Source organism: Perca fluviatilis, chromosome 24 (genome assembly GCF_010015445.1).
Source record: "Perca fluviatilis chromosome 24, GENO_Pfluv_1.0, whole genome shotgun sequence".
Classification (NCBI taxonomy): Eukaryota; Metazoa; Chordata; class Actinopteri; order Perciformes; family Percidae; genus Perca; species Perca fluviatilis.
The window spans coordinates 10,931,035-10,950,458 of record NC_053135.1 but is presented as its reverse complement, the minus strand read 5'-3'; the positions used below and the strand labels follow the sequence as shown (position 1 = coordinate 10,950,458).

Below are 19,424 nucleotides of genomic sequence, written 5' to 3'. Positions count from 1 at the left end.
TTATTGTCCTGCAATGTTTTGGGCGGTTCATTTAGAAAAAAATACGTTTGAATTATGTTAATGCTAAAATTCACATTTAATCATATCTTGCAAAGTAACAAATGCCTAAACAAAGTAACCACAACATGCGCACGGGAACATCTGCCCTATTTTCCAGGGTCTGACCTGGATCCACGTGGTGCCCGTAGAACTTGTACTGTTAAAGCTGCGTAATGTTCCAGATAGATGACTGTCCTGTCCCAAACAGCAGCTGTCAGTAGGCTACTTTCTCTGCCCAGATGGTGTGTTTTTATCTCCTTAATGTACCTGCTCAGGTTAAAGTTTAGTTGCTGCTTCAGGCGCACGAGAGGACACAGATATTCAAAATAAGAAAACACTGGAGCAAAAGCCGGCCGTCGCGCATCGTAATGTTAAACCTCAGTGTAAATTCAGCACATACGATCAGTCTCACTACTGGGCGATATGTCCCCCTTTTCCCATATATCCTATTTTAGTTGGTTTTGGATTATTTGAAGTGAAGAAATATGCTGTGTTACACACTCCACCTCTAAAGCTGTCATCTCCTGCAGGTCTAACCTCTCTGATAGAAACCCAGCAGACTGTGATGGCAGCAGTGGGAGAAGAGGCTCAGTTAAACTGTCAGCTGATGCAATCTAAAGAGGTTCTGCAGGTCACATGGCAGAAACTATTACCTGAGGGGGAGAAGAATCTAGCTACTTACAACAAATACTTTGGTCAAAAGGTGAATGCTGGTTTTGAAGAGAAAGTGGAGTTTAAATGTGCTGGACTACAGAACAGCTCCATAGACATCAGGAAGGTGACGGAGCAGGATGAAGGATGCTATCGCTGTTTGTTTAACACCTACCCTGAAGGTGCTCTCACTGCTACAACCTGCCTCCAACTCTATGGTAAGAACCTAACTGTGTTATCAGAGACATTTACGTGATCATTCATAGGAGATTTTTAAAATACAGTATATGATCTTTGCAGAGCTGCATGAAGCCATTCTCCATGTTGGAGAATCCAACTCTCCTGAAGAGGCAGTAGTGTCCTGCTCGGCCACAGGTCGACCTGCTCCCACAGTTACACTGACTGTCCCTCACCACAACTCTTCCAGTGTCACCAACACCAACGGTACAGTCACTGTCACCACTACAGCTGTGCTGCCTCGTCTCCATGGCAACAGCACACAGGTTGGATGTGCAGTGCGAGTGCTCTCTGGTCCTCAGATAGAGGTGTTTACCATGATTCCTGAGATCAGACAGCCGTCTGCTGATGGTGAGAAACACTTCTAAAGATACAGATTTATGGATTGATAAATACTTTATTTCTCATGTCTTTTTTTCTTTTTAGGTTTTGATGAGAAATCTAGGTCTGATAACAGTGATCACAGTAAGTTAACCTTTAGGTGGCCCCAAGTCAGCATTAGCATTTGATATGTAGCTGATTTATGAATGTTGAGTCTTAATGATTTTTTTTCTCTTCTCTCCCAGATTTCACTTTGATCCTTGTGTTGTCTGTGGTAATGGCCGGTGTTTGTCTTGCTGTAATCATCACCGCCTGCATCTGGCTCATAAGAAAATATTGGAACCGGTAATTTCAAACTTTTAACTCAACATCTGTCTTGTGGTAATACCAGTGTCTCAGAGTTAATTTGGTAATAAATGTTTGTTCCTTCAGTGTGTCACACAGGGACTCTGAGGAGAACAAGACACCACAGAAACCAACTAAAGATGATCATGAGTAAGTCAGTTTATGAATTTTCTATTTGTATTTGCATCATCACCTCCCTAGCTAATGTGTTATTAATTCATGAAGCCAAATGTGATGCCCCTTTACTCATGGACTATTGTGTATTCATTGTAAGCATGTTTGTCTGCATCACTGTTGTTCAGGCTGATTTGGCAACTGACCAATGTCTTGTTTTTATCTGAAGGCCCAAAACACCTTTAATGAGTCAAGAGAATGAGGTACGGCAACGGGGGTCTACTGGGGGAAAAAAACATTGCATCTACCCTAAAGTACCGTCTCCAAACTTAAGGTGTAAGCTTAAGCTATTTAGTGGTACAGAATAACCCACAAAGCCGAAGTCCCTGAATGAAGACAGTTGGACTTGAACAAAAACTGCCTCAAAGCCTGAAAACATGTTTAAGATCAATTTTCCAATAGGACCCAGAGGACATGTCTGTCCCAGTTCATAGATAAGGATTCCAGCAGATCAAAGAGATTCATGTACACTGTAGATTTGGTGTTAATGTTTTCATACTTGAATTTTGTTTTTACCATATTATTTTAGCATTTGACCTATGTTTTTATGTAAGCATTTTGTAACATCTGTAATATAATTCATTTGATAATTTTACACCAATTTACTGTTATATATTTGTATATATAAATTCACTACTGCTTTTTGTTTTGTTTTTCACGTGAACTGAAATATGGCAAAGATGAACTGTAAATATGCTGAATATGAATATTGAATGTGTATGAATCTTGTGTCAAAGGAGCATTTAACAAAATAAAAAAAAATGTGTCTGCAAAACACGTCTCAAATAAATTTGTGTCGTCTAATAAGCAAAAATGTGGCTCATAGGTGCTACTGTGGGCGTTGAATATAATTCATGTAGATCATTACTTTCTTAAAGGAACATTTCACAAAATAAGTATTTTTTGGAAGCTCCATGTGATGATCAAAAGAATGTACTGCATCTCCAATAGAGCAAGATGCAACACCAAATAGAACAATCACCCCTAGACAAAATGCACTTTCAGAATGAAACTGCATTTGTATTTAGTAAAATACAAATTTTTACAAAAGTTATTTTTCTGGTTCAGAGTTGTAGCAGTAGTTGCACAACATGGCCACTGGAGGTCCTGTTTCTCCTTCAAATGCAGCCGAAGGAGAGTCGACGCTATGAAGCGATCAGGGAGCAGGCAGCAGGAAACTCAACGCGGTTGGTCCAGTCCAGTCCTAGTTTAATCCCCATGGTTTCATCTCGGAAGCATGGATCCTTCTGCTCCAGTTCCACATTACCTGTAGCTCAGGGAGCACCTCACACACTACTGGGAGCTCGCACCGTCTTCTGCGGACTTTCATCTGTCAGCTGGTAAGTTTGGATATTGTCTTTTATTACGAGTTGCAGTTGCAGCTGAATTGATGTGGAATAACTTGAAATGTTACCATTGTAGTCTTTCTTACTTAATCCAGACAGGAATGTCACCTCCCCTAAATCAGTTCGTCTAACTTCATGGTGAAACTCCTTGGGATGGTTTAAAGTCGATAAAGTTGTTCTAAAACTAATATATATATTTTTTTTTTTTTACTGCAAATAACTTTTACTTTAAAAGTTGTTTGCAGTATTGCAATTGCAGTCATTGACATACACTAAAAATACATTAATTACTTTGGCATTAGATCAATCGAGATTGCCCTTTTTTCTAAATCAGTTGATATTTTTCTTAGCATACCTGGCTGTAGAAATCGATTTTCATGACATGTTTAATGTGTTACTTGTCTGTATTGTATTTTATTGTATCAATCTGTTATGATTATCATGTGGTAGTGGTTAGGGGTGGGAATCACCAGAGGCTTCACCATACGATATCATCACGATACTTATGTCATGATACAATATTATTGCGATTTTAAAGATATTGCAGTATTCTGCGATATATTGCAATTTATTCCCTTTTTTCCCACTTTTTCCCAATTTAAAATTATATCCCCAAAAGAAAACTCCGTCAACATCTGTTTTAGCTAAAAAGATACATTTCTCTGTTTGTTCATCTCACTTCAATTTTATTGCTGCAAAATGGGATTGTCAAGCAGACAACACATATATATAATAAAAGATCGATACTTGGCGTCTGTGTATGGATACAGTATTGCCACGGAAAATATTGCGATACTATGCTGTATCGATTTTTTCCCCCCACCCCCTAGTAGTGGTACACCTGGCAAGTCAAGAGACAGATTTACATTTCCACAAAATTGGCTTGATTATGTAGAGAAAAAAAAGTATTAAGAAAATTATAATGTGGTTTCCAGGTTTTCTGTTAGCAATCTGTTAAAGAAATCTCCCCTAACATGTGTTCTCTGGGACTCAACCAGCTTGTGCAAAAATGTTAAGTGCACATCTGGATGTAGGGCAAGTTTTGAGGATTCCAGTTTGCCAGCCTGTTTCAGCCCCTCTCTTGGTGGACATTAAAGTATTCAGCCCTCCTGAATGTGAAACGTACTACCTTCCTTTGGGCTTTATCTAGTGGTTTTACATTAAAAGCCTAGAGGTCAATCAGATAGGTTACAAAAGCCCACAGTGAGACATCAGTGGTTGATTTGTTTTTTTGGAGTTGAAAGGTGATTTAACTGTTGCCCAACAGGAGCAGGTTGCATGTTTGAAGCCAGATGGTTGGCATTGTAAAGAGCACACAACGCCCATAAAGCTCTGAGGTCTGTCTTGTGGTTTTTTTTATGCGGTCTGGTTGAGTCTGATCAAAGGCCAGTTTGTTCCTGATCCCTGCTGTTCCCACCTTTTTGTCCAGGGTGTGGAGAAGTGATCTGAGAGTAGAACTCTCGGGTACATTTACAGATCTATTGTCTACCCAAACACTACGTGATGTTTGACAGCCAACCGACGGCTGAGCTTAGCTGTGGGTCTGCACCCTCCACACACCTTTTTGCGTATCACCTTGCTGACTAATGCCTCCTCATCCCTGCTTCCATCATCATCCGACCACTGTCATTTCCGTTGAGGATTTCAGGTTTGGATTTTGAAATCTCGAGGTCTCTGTCTAGACATCCCAAGCGTGGCAGCTTGTTTTGCTGCCGGATAATTGTGTGTTTACGGTAGAGGGTGTGCATGCTGTCAGGACTATCATCTACAGTAAAACCTCCATTACACCCCAGGTGATGTTTTATGAGTCAGCAGCTGTGGTTGTTGATGCTTACACATTGTACTGCAATGGAAACTAATGTGCGAAAGCTGCAAAAAAAAAAAGTTTTTAAGACATTTTTATTAAAGTTTTCTAAGCCGGGCTGGGTTAAAATAATCAATTCTTCAATTAAAATCGTTTAATATGTCTTTTCAATAGGGATGCACCGATCCGACTTTTTCAGTCTTGATACCGATATCGATGCCTGGGCTTTGTCGATCTGTCGATACCCGATACCGATCCAATACCGTTGCTGAATTAATAATAAACTGTATACCTTCCACCTAGGGCTGGGCGATATGGAGAAAATCTAATCTCATGATATTTTTGACCAAATCCCTCGATGTCGATACCGCAACGATATTGTAGTGTTGATTATTGGTGCTTTCACAAAATATTAACCCAGTGAGATTTTTTTTAAATAAATAATCATTAGTAATGTGGCTAAAGGCAAATAATAGAACAGTTACAATAGTCTGGTAAGTTCAGAAAATGACATAACTTTACTGTAACGCAGCCTTTAAAACCAGGAAAATACAACACTTATGCCATATTACGATATCCACAATCTAAGATGATATCTAGTCTCATATCATGATATTGATATAATATCGATATATTGCCCAGCCCTACTTCCACCTCATACCTTCCTTCCACCATGTGGAAGAGACTAAAGGCACCAGAGCTTCCTAACTAAACATTACTTTCCTAACTAAGACAAAATAATATAGATGTAATGTATTGAATTCTTATTCATTCGTACACTCAACTCTTCCAGCATGCGACACACGTGCGACGGAGGGATTAAAAAAAAAAAAAAAAACTGGATCGGCCCGTGGATCTGTTCATTTTTCCGGGACCGATATCCGATCTTAATATCGGATCGGTGCACCCCTATTTTTCAATGACTGCCATGCTAGTCCTGTTAAGTAAAAAGTACTTTAAACAAACGTTTTTATTTTTTTTAATTCTTAATGTAAACATTAACCTGGTGCACTATACAACATATTTGAGGGTTGCTTCTTGTTCGTACAGTTCACAGCACAAGCTCTCGGAGAATCTCTTTTATAGCCAAGCTAAACTGGTTTTGCAACTGATATTTCCCTAACCTAATCGATATCGAATCAGAAATGTTATTGAATCGGAACCGAAATGATTCGGGAAATCACTGGCAATACCCGGCCCTATTTTTAAGTAAGTAAAGGGTGATTTTGAATTTTATTTTCCCCATTCGCTGATGCAGAACAGCAGCTACTCTTCCTGGGGTCCACACAAAAAATAAAACATTACAACAGACAAGACAGCCACATGATATAAAAATAAAAAAATAAGAGCAGTATAACTAGCATTATTCCTTCTTGCAAATATAACTATACATATTCCTCTTCATATACTCTTATACATATTACACTAAATACATACGCACTGAATATAGAAAAGTTAAATCTTACAACATCTTTGTATACATATAAATATTCCTATACATAAAAAGTACAAAAGTAGTTACAAAATATGGTTACAGGCTTAGGGCCCTTAGATGTTGCTTTACTTGTTGTTGTTTTTTTAAAAGCTTGATTTAGCAATCTCAGCCTGAAGTGAGTTCCATGCAACCATCCCTCGACACAATACTGTATTTTGCATTGATTGTGTTCGGGATCTAGGAACTTTTAAAAAGTGATCTCTCATGAGGCTGAGACGATGCTGTCATGGCTAATGTCATCCTCTGGCTTCATGTTTCCCCCATTACAGCAGACACAGTGTGTCAGTGGGATGCAGCTACAGCCGTTCTGACCAACAGCAGCTCAACAAGTCACAACACTGGACAGCTGACGGGGGTACGTCTGCATCACGGCCTCTTCACTCACACCACTTGTTTCTTTAATGATGGTTTTAACTGTGTGTAGCCTCAAACTAGTTGTAGGTTAAGGCTGTGGTTGAAGCTCTCTGACAGTGTTTGTGTTTTTGCAGCTGCAGCAGCCTGGATGTGCTACTGGCTCAGCGTGTGAGTTGATAACCCAGCCTCAGTGTGCAATGTGTGGATCTGCCTTGCCCCTGTGTCTGCTCCTCTGGATAGTAGGAACGGCTGTTTCCAGGACGCAAGGTACGTTCTGCATTCAGTAATTGCTGTTTGGTACCGAGTGCTCTGCTGTTTTTTATATTCATTTTGGCAGTGATGGCAGTGAATGTAACTTAGTACAAATCTATTAACCCTCCTGTTGTCCTCGGTTCAACCATGACATAAGAATGTTGGAGAAAAAAGTGACAAATGTTGGAAAAAGCTACAAAAACGCTGAAAAAAAGTGACCAAAGAAATCAGAAAAAGTGACAAAAAACATCGCCAAAGGTGACAAAAACTTGTCAAAAAAAGTGAGAGGAAAAAAAATATTGGAAAAGGCGACAACATTTTTTACAAAAACATTATTAAAAAGAAAGTGACAAAAAAATTGGAAAGAAAGTGACAAAAATATTTGAATAAAGTGTTGAAAGAACAACACAATTTAGAAATTTCGACCCAGAAAAACACCAAGTTGCATGGTCAACAGGAAGACAACACAAGGGTTAAGAAAAGAACTTAACAATGCTTGCCTTTTTACATTGAATTCTACTTTATACTTCTACTTCACTATATTGTAGAAAGAAATATTGTACTTTTTACTCCACTGCACATTTTTCATTTGACAAGATCTTACATAAACAAAACATATGACAAGTTTTAAAAAACGTTTGGCTTGTTACTTGTTACAAAAAAAGCCGCATCTAGTCGGTGCTCCTTGTTTGTTCCAGATGTTACAGTTTTTTTTCCACATTGTTTTATTGGCACCTTTTACTTATTTCAGGGTGCGTAAAAGTGAAATGTAATATGGTCTCTGAACTCAGGTCAGGTCGTAGCTCCTGCCAGGCTGAGCGCCGAGGTAGGTCACTCCCTGCTGCTTAGCTGCAACGTCACCACGAAAGCGGGCGACACCGTCCGGCAAGTGCGCTGGCTGAACCGGCACAAGAAGGTCCTCCTGGCGTACCAACAAAGCGTGCCGATCCGCGTGAGCCATCAAGATCCCAACGTGCAGCTCACCGCCTCCCACAACGACGCCAGCTCCATCACCCTCCAGAGGGTGCGGCCTGATGACGAGGGCTGCTACAGCTGCATCTTTGATGTTTACCCCACGGGCCCGCTAGATGGCACGACCTGCATCAGCGTCACCGGTCAGTTTCCCCCCCCCCCAGCTCATGTTATCTTAAAGAACAAGTTATCATCAATAAGCAATTTTCCAGTGCTGCAGCTCACACCTAACATTTGAACTTTTGTTCTTTTTTCCACACACTTTTTTATTTTCTTTTTTCAGACAAATTAGGGTCACACATAGTGTTATGTTTTTATTACTAGATTGTAAGACAGTATGAGACAGGAAGTAGTAGGCTGAGGTTTGAACTTGCAGACCAGCAGGGAAGAGAGCCCACCCGCCACCCAGCTAGCCTTGGCACTTCCTGTTGTTACTATTAATTGTGCACATACATTTTTTATTACACCCAGACATTTTTATTACACCCAGACCTCGTTTCCCTGGTTCCTGCACACAAGCAGCAGTCCTGTGAAGTTTTTATTGCACATTTTGATGCCAGAAGAAATAAATCAACTCAGAGGCCAACTTGCTATTGCATATCATCTTCATTGTCTTGATATTAAAGGTGCTCTAAGCGATGTCACGCATTTTTTTTGTCACATACAGCAAACTTCTCCTCACTGTCCGCGAGCTGCCTGTCCCCTGAACACACTGTTAAAAAAAAAATGCAATCTCTGTGGACAGCCCAGGCCCCACAAATGGCAACAAAAACAAACTGTGCCAACCTGCACCACCAAACATAACAGTCTTCCAGCGTTCCAGCCAATAACCGACAAGAAGGATTTGGGGGTGGGGGTTGGGGGGTTAGTGCACGGAAGGGAGGGAGATGGGACGGGATGAGGAGGAGGGAGGGGCAATCTAGCCTCGTTTTGTTTAAAAATACTTCGAACGTCAACAAGTGCCATCACCCAACATCGCTTCGAGCACCTTTTTAATAACGGGAGCATTTCCCTTTGTCCCAGGTAAAGTGCGCCTGGAGGGCAACAAGACGGCGGTGAGCGGGAAGCTGGCCACCCTGTCCTGCTGGTACAGCCTCCCCGAGAGGGTGCAACAGGTGCTGTGGAGGAAGACGGCCGAGCAGGGCGACACCACCACCGTGGCCTCCTACGCCAAGCGTGGCCACCGGATTGTAGAGGAGCAGTACAAGGCCCGGTTTAGCCTGAGCCGAAGTCTGAGCGACACCCAACTCACCATCCAGGAGGTCAGGACGGAGGACGAGGCCTGCTACACCTGCGAGTTCCACACGTACCCGGACGGGACCAGACAGGACACGGCCTGCCTGTCTGTTCATGGTGAGTACCCGTGTGCTGTCTCTGTCCTCGTGGGAATATCCCGCTGCATAGGAGCCAGGACTCCTTAAATGGGAACGGAATGGTGTGTGCTTAGAGAAGTATTTAAAGGAGATCGGGATCCTTGATTTAGATTCTTGAGTGCCCCATTTATCTTTCTCGGGTGATGCCATCGCAAATTAATTATCATGTTTTAATAAATCTATTTTGGAACTTATGACTAATGTGAGGGATTTCCCGACATTGTTCTAAACGAGTCGATGAAGCAACAGCGAGATGTTTCCGTTCGTTCAACCGCTCCTTTCTGTCATTTAGTGTGGGGGGATTATGCTGAGGAAACTGCCCCTTGTGAAAAGACATAAATTATGATTTCATTATTTAATGTTGATTTTTTTTTTTTTTATTAAAACAAGTTGAACCTAGTTGGCGATGGCTGTCTCTACCGTAGATCGGCCTGTTATACAAATATACAAAAGTCAACCAGAAAATACATACAGAACGGCACAAAAAAACAATATAAAATTGTATTAGACTAATACATTTTTGTATTTTGTATTTATTAATAGGGAGCTTTTAAAGCAAACACTGCACAGTCCTGACTGAATACAAACACTGTGCACCTTAGGGATTATTTTCCAAATGTTCTTGACACTTATTGTACTGGAGATGCACTGTAGGCTGAGAGGAAGTGTGTGCTTGTGTGTGTGTGTGTGTGTGTGTGTGTGTGTGTGTGTGTGTGTGTGTGTGTGTGTGTGTGTGTGTGTGTGTGTGTGTGTGTGTGTGTGTGTGTGTGTGTGTGTGTGTGTGTGTGTGTTTATATCCCAGACATAGCTCAGGAAAGGGAAGGGAAGCGCTGTGTGTAAACTAACCCTGAGGTGAAAGTTTCTCAAGTGGCTCATTAAACTACTGTTTCAGTGACAGCGCTTCGAGTCCCTCGTGTGTGCGTGCGTGCGTGCGTGTGAGATGTTGACCAAGGGAGGGGTTGTCACTGAGGGGGAAAGGGGTGATTTAATTTGGGAGAAAGCCCAGGGGATGAGTGGCTTACTGTTCCCCTAGACACAAGGCCTGTGTCTGTGTGTATGTCCTTCTCCTTGCTCTGCTTTGTCTCAACTGACCGAAGACCCAGACACACACACAACCAGCCAGAGTTAGTAAAAAAGCTGCTTTGCCTCTGTTTTCTGGCGGCCCTGTCGGAGGACAACTTGTGTCATTGTGTCCTCCGGGGGACAGAGATTGACAGGCGATGTGCTCCGTCTCTCCATCTCCATTACGAAAGGCAGAGGAACAAATCTCTGCTTTCTGTCGTCTGTGACTGGCAGGCTCAGACAAAAATACAAGACGGCTTCCAGTATCACAAAGAAAAAACAAAACCTATAAATCGTCACCTTCTTAAAATAATTGCCTAAGTCATTTTTTCAGGTTTTTCAGAAAACACAAAAAATAAAACTGCCTAAGTCACATGCTTGACATCGGCAATTATACTAAAGGTGTAGAATCACATGACCTGTTCAACTGAGGATTTAGGCAATTTTACCAGAGATGGCCTGCACCATGAGGACATGATTTAGGCAACAAAATCATTTTTGTTAAAAGTCATTTTTTCAGGTTTTTCAGAAAACACAAAAAATAAAACTGCCTAAGTCACATGCTTGACATCGCAATTATAATAAAGGTGTAGAATCACATGACCTGTTCAACTGAGGATTTAGGCAATTTTACCAGAGGTGGCCAGCACCATGAGGACATGATTTAGGCAACAAAATCATTTTTGTTAAAAAATGACTTAGGCAATTATTTTAGGAAGGTGACGAAATGCTAATTTTACACACACAATCTTTCTTTCACCAGTTTTACCCAAACCAGAGGTGAGTTATGTGACCTCGTCGCCAGGAGTCACTGAGGCCAACTGCACGGCCCAGTCCCGACCCGCAGCAGAGATCTTGTGGAACTTCGGCGGGGACAACCGAACACTCGGACCGCCCGTTTCATCCGCCTACGACCAGGGCGACGGCACGACGGTAGTCACGAGCACGCTGTCGTTCCAATCAGCCATGCTCAACGACCGGTCCGTCAAGTGCATCGTGCACCACCCGGGTTTGGTCAAACCCCTGACAGTGTCCCTCAACACAGACGGTGAGGAGCTCGTAAATCCTCTTCCAATGTTTTTTTTTTTATCACATTAAATGTCATCACGTTTTCACGATTTGACCAATTATTGTGGAGAATGTACAAACGTATATACAAGTTGGGAATAAAAATGTACCACCTACTTAAATAGTATTTATAAAGATGTCAGTAAAAACCTATGTTTGTGCAAGTTGCACTTAGTGCAGTATTGTTATCTAAAGCACTCAGTGATGAAGTGTTTAAAAAGTTGTATTGCCTGTGGTAGGAATGATGTCCTGTAGCGTTCCGTGCGACAAAGAAGCTGTCGGAGCCTCTTAGTGAAAGAGAGTGTAATCAAAAATAAGGTGTAACCACAAATAAAATCTGCCGTTAGCCAGGTGGACTTCGTAGTGATTTTGTTTGTCAAATCTGAGCTTGAGATTAGATGTTACAGCAGCACAAGAAACAAGCCAGAATTAAACTACATACCAGTAGTGTCTCAAAAACAAAGTGTAGAAACCAGTTCTATATTATTTCCCATTCTTGTGTGCTGAGGTGAAGCAGAAAGAGGCTCTTTGTTTTCAACATGTGTGTATTCTCGGCTATTTTGGGTCACGGGTAATTATGGCTGCTTTGATGGCCTCCTGAATCCTGTAATGTCGCAGCATACGAGAAGGATTATTTTCCTCCACATCACCTAACATGTTTAGTCCAGATGTCATCAAACCTAAACGGTGCTTTAAATGGAAGTGTGTGTGTGTGTGTGTGTGTGTGTGTGTGTGTGTGTGTGTGTGTGTTGCAGTGGGTCCTGCCATGGTCATCCTCCTCTCAGTGTGCGGTGTGGCGGCGGTCCTCCTCCTGTGTCTCTGTGTGTGTCTCTGCAAGTGCTTCATCTGTACCGACGGTGAGTCCCGACTCTGCGGCTGCGCTTTCGAGCCACATTCCCTCTTCTTAAATGACCGACGAAATGTGTTTACACGTTCTATCCACGTTTAGTTTAATAAGGATTTGGTTGAATCCACCTAAAACGGCAAACCCCCGGTGAAGAACCAGTGTTTGCAGCGGCTGTGTGCAACAAGGTTCTCTCGTGGTTTTCCAAAGGCGTTCTGGGAAGTGTAACCGACATACTGTTAACTCCTGCAATGAGAGTACGTGAAGGTGGATGTTTTTCTTTTGAAGCTGCCAGCAGTTCAGGAAAGCGTGGGTGGAGAAAGTGAATAAGAGGCACTTTGAGCAGAGTTCAGCAGAAGCCTGAGGTGTAACTGTAAAAAAAAAAAAAAAAAAAAAAAAACAGGCTGAGGACTTCAGGGTCGGTCTTTTTCTATGGGATTTTCTTTCTTACAGGATCTCTATGATGGGAGAAAAACACTGCTGATATGCAGCGCATTGTTTGTTTTGTGGCCTGTTGTGCTGGCCAAGTTTTGAGAGCCTCTTGTCATTGTAGCGATTGTGATGAATTGCTACATTTCTACTGGTTACATAATCATCTTGGCACACTAGAACAACCTCAGAGAACTTGAGCCAATCCTGACTGAAAAAAAAAACCCCGTTAAAAGTCGTACATGAAGCCAGCTGATTTTGTCACTATGTTTATATTGGGATCACCACAGAGAATGATCACTGGTTTGCAGTTAGGGCTGGGCAATATATCGATATTATATCGATATCGTGATATGAAGACTAGATATCGTCTTAGCTTTTGGATATCGTGATATGACATAAGTGTTGTCTTTTACTGGCTTTGAAGGCTGCATTACAGTAAAGTGATGTACTTTTCTGAACCTACCAGACTGTACTAGCTGATCTATTATTTGCCTTTTCCCCACTTAGACATTATGTCCACATTACTGATGATTATTTATCTAAAATCTAAGTGTGAAGATATTTTGTTAAAGCACCAATTGTCAACCCTAGAATATCGCCGCAATATCGATATCGAGGTATTCGGTCAAGAATATCGTGATATCTGATTTTCTCCATATCGCCCAGCCCTATTTGAAGTTCCCCTCAACTCTACGGGGGATTTCACAGACTTTCAGCTCATTTTTGGGGGTTTTCCGGCCCTGCAACGTTACTGTTTTTGGTTCACTCTCATCGCGCTCATCAGCATCATTTCCAGGCACACCAGGCAGCGGTCTTTAGTGAAAACCACTATGCTATCAAACAACATCCATTACATTTAACATTTACATTTTAGCTGGTAAACATGGAGCAGTAAGTAGCTAAAGAGCCAGATATTTCCCCTCAGGAGTTGGTAGAGACCAAAGAAAGAGCAAAAATACACTGAATATTGGATTTAATTCATCAATTGGACACAAGCACAACTCCAAATGAGTGCTAATGTTGCTCCTTATCTGCTTATTCTCTGTTTTAACTAATGAGTAATACATGAGATTTGGGAAATTCAGCTGTTTCAACTGTTTGTAGAGTGGGAAGGAAATCTCAGGAAGTGAATATAGTGTAGGTGCATGTTGGTCAAGTGACCAAGAGCGTCATCAAACTATGAAATGCCTCACATGTTTCTGACAACGCACTCAAAAGGTCAGTTTGCAGAGCTCACAGCGACTCTCCACACAGAGGTGGCATGCTTACTCACGTGTCATCAACACTCCCTTGACTCCTGTTAACACCTTTCCAACAATCCTCGCTGGGTGTCACGGAAACGGTGTGCTGCCAGCGTAATGTGGCGTGTGGACCGCTGCCCATTCCCCCCCCCCTTTTTTTTAATCATCAATTCTCTGCCCACCAAGGAGAGGCAGGGAAAAGCAAAGTTATCGCGGCAATGACAGAAGCTTTGGCTGACGTTTGTGCTTCTGCCGGCCAACAAAAGCCGTAAAGGAAGAAAAACAAAAGTTTGCAGCTGATGATGAGTGTCGGGGTCAGGACGGTCTCACGGCCACTCTCGATTTGGCAATGCGCAATTTCGCCTTGTGGCGCATGAGCCAACCAGAATCATACGATAATAAATATAGTTTTATATTTGATATTTCTTTTGTCATACCTGCACGGACTCATTCTAAATTCTTCCAGCGCAATGCATTTCCTCCAATAAGATTTATGAGTTTCCTTTTTCCTTCAGCTTCTCCTCCTCTTTGTTTTCTTGTGCGATAAGAAAGCAGACGCCACATACGTGCATTTTCCTATTGTCTTAAAGATGGAAACCCAATGACACATCTTTTTAATTCCTACTTTATTCGTCACCCCATCATGTCGAGCGCCAAAACCAACATTCGCCCACATGGGTCGCACACAACAATGCGTCAATTATGCTGTTGATTTAAGAGTGTTTGTGTTTTTCTTTAAACTCATGACAGTCGGGGGGGGGGCAGTCTTGACACTCTTAAACACTGTATTTGCACGTGATTGATGGACGTGGTATTGGACCAGAACTTGCACAAGTATCTGTGGGATATCTTGAATACATGGCAGCTGGGTCACTGCAAAAATAGATTTTTCTCTGAAGAGAGAGGAAGAAAAAAACGCTCCCGTTTGCTTGAGACTTTCCACATTGCTTGAAGGTCTTTCCTCATTTTCCAACTCCGTGCATCCTGAGCAGAATAACAAGTGGTCGTGCTTATTGTCGCGAGGTAACAGCCAGAAGAAAAGAGCCTCTTTCTCTGTCTAATCCTTCGGGCTGTTAGACGGACATTAGAGGCCAGGAGGAGGGAGCAGTGACAGGGAGGAACAGAGCCCAAAGTTGAGAGCCTGCCCAGCTGATAACAACGCTCGACTGTACAGACCCACACACACACACACACACACACACACACACACTTACTGTATGTCCCAGTCTTGGCTGAGATGTGCCAGGAATACAGGCTTTTACTGGGATGTGATTCAGATTGCAGTTTAAGTGAAGAGAGCTGTGATGCATTTGTCCTTATTTGGAGCTGGCCTCATTCATTTTGACATATCTTTTTAAAGTGCTCATATTATGCTTTTTTGGCTTTTTCTCTTTCCTTTATAGTGTTATATCTTTTTTGGTGCATGTTATACGTTTACAAAGGGACCATCTCCAACAGAAAACACTGTTCACAAACTGCTCCAAACAGCTCTATTGTAGTCCAGCCTTTACTTCAGAGACAAACATGCGTCACTTTGTAACACACGTTATAATGCTCGCCTAGCTGCTAGCGTGGCACGCCCTCATACTCTGCTTCTGACTGGCTAGTAGTCCTTACCTAGGTACTGCGCATGTGCAACTCCCAACAAAGATGGAACAGAAGTGTGATGTCTCACTCTGTAGCTAAACCGGAGAGCTCAACACACAGGGTGAAAAGAGGAGATGCAGCAATGTGCAGTACAACCAAAATATGCTGTTTTTTGAAAATTAAACCATGTAAACCTATTCTGATACAACCTCTAAATACAGTATAATATGAGCACTTTAAAGCTTTTTTAATTGCATCGTACACAGAGAGCATTTTGTGAATGTTACCCACACACTCGACTACGACGGGGTTTATGAGTGATCCGGTTTATCAATATCAATGTTGGCATCAAATTTAACACTAATGCAAAGGCCGGTGATGCACAATTAATAAAGATAGGTAGATCCAATTAAAGGATTGGTTTACCTGAGCTACAAAACCACATATTCTCTTACTTACCCCATTTAGTTGCATCTCCGAGAATTCATTGAAAAAGTACAGTGTATATTATGCAGACCAACCAGGACTGTTTTTTTGGAAACAGTCTTGGTTAGTATAATATTTATGAACTATTTTCTACCAAAGAAATATTCCTATTGAAAACTCTTTTATAGCGCCTGAAAACTAAATACTGAAAGTATTTTTCTATTCTGTTTTGTGACAAAATCACCCACAATCAAGAGACCAAAAGAAAGAAACCTGCAAGATGAGCAGAGGAAAAAACACAAATACATATATTTCTCATGTGAAATACCCAAAACTAATCCAAGTACCACAGCTAAATATCCAAAAACTGGCGCATATACTGTAAAACTATGTGCATGGCTTACAGTAGCTAACGCTAGAGGTAAGAGGGACTATATGTTGTAGTTTTTTTTGTTAGTAAGGTGAACTGCCCCATTGCTGGAGGGATGCAGAGCATTTAAAGTGTGTCTGAGATGTTGAGCTGCAGAGAAAGCCACTGTGGACGGCATTGAAAAGTTGTGATGTCTGCGGCTAAAGTTGTACCGCGAGCCGGCCACAAATGGTCCTTTTGTGGTTCCCACAGAATCAGTGGGCGTTATTCAGCCTTCAATCACAGCTGGGAAGTAGGGCCATGGACTGAGGTTCTTCCAGTAAAATGCTGCTTGCTATTTGTGTCTGTGTTTCCATGTTGTTGTTTTTTTGGTGGGATCGGGTGGAGATGTACAGACTATAAGGTGCAGTGGTGGCACAGCGACAAGGGCAAGGTCAGGGAGTTAACCTCAGATAAGAGACGTTTATTCATGAAAGCCAATGTTTTCAGTGGCAGCTTTTAATCTGTAGCGAGACAGGAAGTACGGGGGAGTCGCCACATCCGGTCACGAGGGCAGGACTGAGGGTAACACAGATTGCTCCTTCGAGATTAGAGGTAGGAAAACACGATATAGCAGCGCACCAGACGTGCTTCTCATGCCGCTTGAATTGCCTCCTCGACTCCTCCGCTTGCCTCCCTTCCCTCGCGTCTTAGTCCCTCCCACCGAGGAGGCACGGGAGAGACGGGAGGAAAATCATCGGAGGAGAGAGGAAACGAGGAAATGTGTTTTTTATGTGTGTTTTTTTAGAGGGATGAGAGGTCCTTTCCTTTGAAGCGTCACGTGAATTTGTCAGCTGTATGGACGGAGTTAGAAACTCCTTCAGCTGCACGGCTTCCGGGAAGGCTGCTCTCGTGTGTCCTCGCCTATAGCTCCTCGATCCTCGCTCCTTGCTCCTCGTGGCAGGAATAAGAGCTTTGAGACGGCCTTCACCGAGGAGGGACAGAACAACTTCTGATTCAGCCGAGGAGTCGAGGAGCTATCAAATAAGGGCAATGAGATGCAGCCCAAATTCTTCACATGATGAAAGTGACTGCTGCTTTCTTTTTCAGAAACATCTGGCCACTGCAGTGTGATTTTCCAAGCTCTATGTTACACACTTCTCTTGTCACTCTCGCTCCACTTAGGCTTTTAGGCTGTGTCGATTCAGCTTTAAAGGGATACGCCACTGTTTGTTGAAATAGAGCTTATCACGGTCTCCCCTAGCTGTAGATAGGTGGGCCAATGCATTTTTTGTGCATGCATTGTTTTGGTCCGGTGCAACACCAGCAGCGCCACCACTAGTTAGCTTAGCATTGTGAATGGAATCCTATGTTGCCGGTTAGCATGTTGTGAGTAAAAGTGAGCCAACGAAAGACAAAAACAACCTAATTACTTGCACTGAGACAAAAAATGCGCTGGCCCACCTATCTACAGCCAGGGTAGACCGTGATAAGCCCTATTTCAACAAACGGTGGCGTATTCCTTTAACACTACAAGCTAACCGCTAAATAACTCCCATTGCCGCCACATGTACATTGAGGCGTGGCAGTCGCTTGATCACGGCGAAGGAATTCCTGCAATGTTTCATTATATATGTGCATGTGGTCTTTTTGGATGTGAGTGGGTGGTTTTGGGGATGCAAGCGTGTATGTGCTTGCTGTGTTTATTTTTGCATTCCTGGTTGGGATTTATATATCAAGTAAATGCAACCTCTGCCTGTGATGTTAAGACATTTTTGGCTTGGGGAAACTCATTCTTCACTGGAGAAACAACAGTTTGATTCCCAGCCATTATTGCCGGCCTTAACACTTTGCACTGACCTCCACCTCATATGCTCTGATGAATAATAGTAGCGCATTGGCATTATCTCCTAAGAAAATAAGAACTTGTTGGAGCTGTAGTCTTCATAGAAAATGATAATAATGTCAACATGTGTAGAGTCCTGTAAGCATTTAGCTACAGTTTAAAATAAAGAGCTTTGAGCATAACTGTAGACTGAACTTTTATTATAAAGAATTGGACAATATTATATACTTTTTTCCCCTGTTATAATAAATGTAACTTTGTGCTTTTCAAACAAATCTATAGTTTTACCAGTGGCATATTTTCTGAAACTCACTTTGCTTTTCTTTAAGGATAAATACCTGATGTCCCCCTAAACTCATAGTGCTCAACCTTTTCACAGATGAAATCTCAGAGGATGCCCTGTAGGAAAATGTTGTCGCAGCCCGACAGGACATGCAGACTGCTGGGGATTTGTGTTGATTAATGGGAAATGGGAAATAAAACGTTGTGGAAAGTTACTTGGGACAAAGCTGACCCACCTAACTGTGCGTGTCTCTCTGTCTCTCTCTCTCTCTCTGTGTGTCCAGACTGATTTGGATGCCGACGTCACTGCTGCTTTGATGAAGGTCCAGTGGAGCTCTGAGCCTGACCTAGCTGCTCAGCACCGTGCCCTCCAGCTCAGCGTGCAGAGGAAAGGAACAGAGCTTTCACAGAACTGAACCGACGCTGCTGGTTCTGCTTCCACGGGCTGGGAAGGTCCCGCTAGTGCACACACACACGTTTCTCATGTCATTTACTACAACGTAAACAGCACTAAAACCACATTATTCAATGCTAGATATTACACTTACTCTAGAATAGTTGCTTTGATGATTGATGAGGTCCTTGTGATATGAATAAGAGGGTTTTGGATTTGGATCGGTAGATCTTATGGCTTCATAGAGGTCCAGTGGTGTTGCAGTGTATAAGGTCAACTCTCAGATGTTGTCTCTGTTGGTTTGAAATGTTTTTGACTTTGTTGGGTAGCTTGTCAAAAAACTCAACTAATGTAATCTAAATTTAAATACATTAATACATCATTTATCAGTGGGAAATTGATTAGACTCCATTTAAAAGCAACTCAAAGATTGACTTATGTCTATATTCTTTTAAAAACCCTTAAAACATTTTTCTAAACAAGCACAAATGAAAGTGGATTAGATTTTCCTAGGTATTTTTTATTTTTTT

The 19,424-nt window shown here is 42.1% G+C and overlaps 2 protein-coding genes across 4 annotated transcripts in view; both read left to right on the top strand.

The window, feature by feature from the left end:
* LOC120554116 (immunoglobulin superfamily member 10-like) overlaps window positions 1-2,138 on the top strand; it is a 32,555-nt gene extending 30,417 nt beyond the window's left edge. For both annotated transcript variants that reach the window (XM_039792735.1, XM_039792736.1), the window contains 2 exons: window positions 1,680-1,743; window positions 1,937-2,138. In XM_039792735.1, coding sequence (XP_039648669.1) covers window positions 1,680-1,743; window positions 1,937-2,075 — 203 coding nt within the window. In that variant the 3' untranslated portion in view covers window positions 2,076-2,138. The remainder of the gene's footprint in view (window positions 1-1,679; window positions 1,744-1,936) is intronic.
* Window positions 2,139-2,956: 818 nt separating this feature from the next.
* On the top strand, window positions 2,957-19,179 carry LOC120554115 (OX-2 membrane glycoprotein-like). Of its 2 annotated transcripts, none has more exons than XM_039792733.1 (8): window positions 2,957-3,107; window positions 6,682-6,767; window positions 6,901-7,033; window positions 7,810-8,133; window positions 9,014-9,343; window positions 11,189-11,473; window positions 12,249-12,350; window positions 18,785-19,179. In XM_039792733.1, exons 3-8 carry the CDS (start codon window positions 6,964-6,966, stop codon window positions 18,787-18,789), a joined length of 1,116 nt encoding a protein of 371 aa, XP_039648667.1. In that variant the 5' UTR covers window positions 2,957-3,107; window positions 6,682-6,767; window positions 6,901-6,963; the 3' UTR covers window positions 18,790-19,179. The 2 variants fall into 2 exon arrangements, with proteins under 2 accessions (XP_039648667.1, XP_039648668.1); XM_039792734.1 differs by lacking the exon at window positions 2,957-3,107 and adding an exon at window positions 4,599-4,761.
* The last annotated feature ends 245 nt before the right edge of the window (window positions 19,180-19,424 follow it).

Bases quoted from the DNA above. Each gene is read 5' to 3' on its own strand.
- LOC120554115 (XM_039792733.1), top strand. From the start codon at position 6,964: ATGTGTGGATCTGCCTTGCCCCTGTGTCTGCTCCTCTGGATAGTAGGA. The intron at 9,344-11,188 runs GTGAGTACCCGT...TTCTTTCACCAG, and splicing joins GGCCTGCCTGTCTGTTCATG to TTTTACCCAAACCAGAGGTG. The intron at 11,474-12,248 runs GTGAGGAGCTCG...TGTGTGTTGCAG, and splicing joins AGTGTCCCTCAACACAGACG to TGGGTCCTGCCATGGTCATC.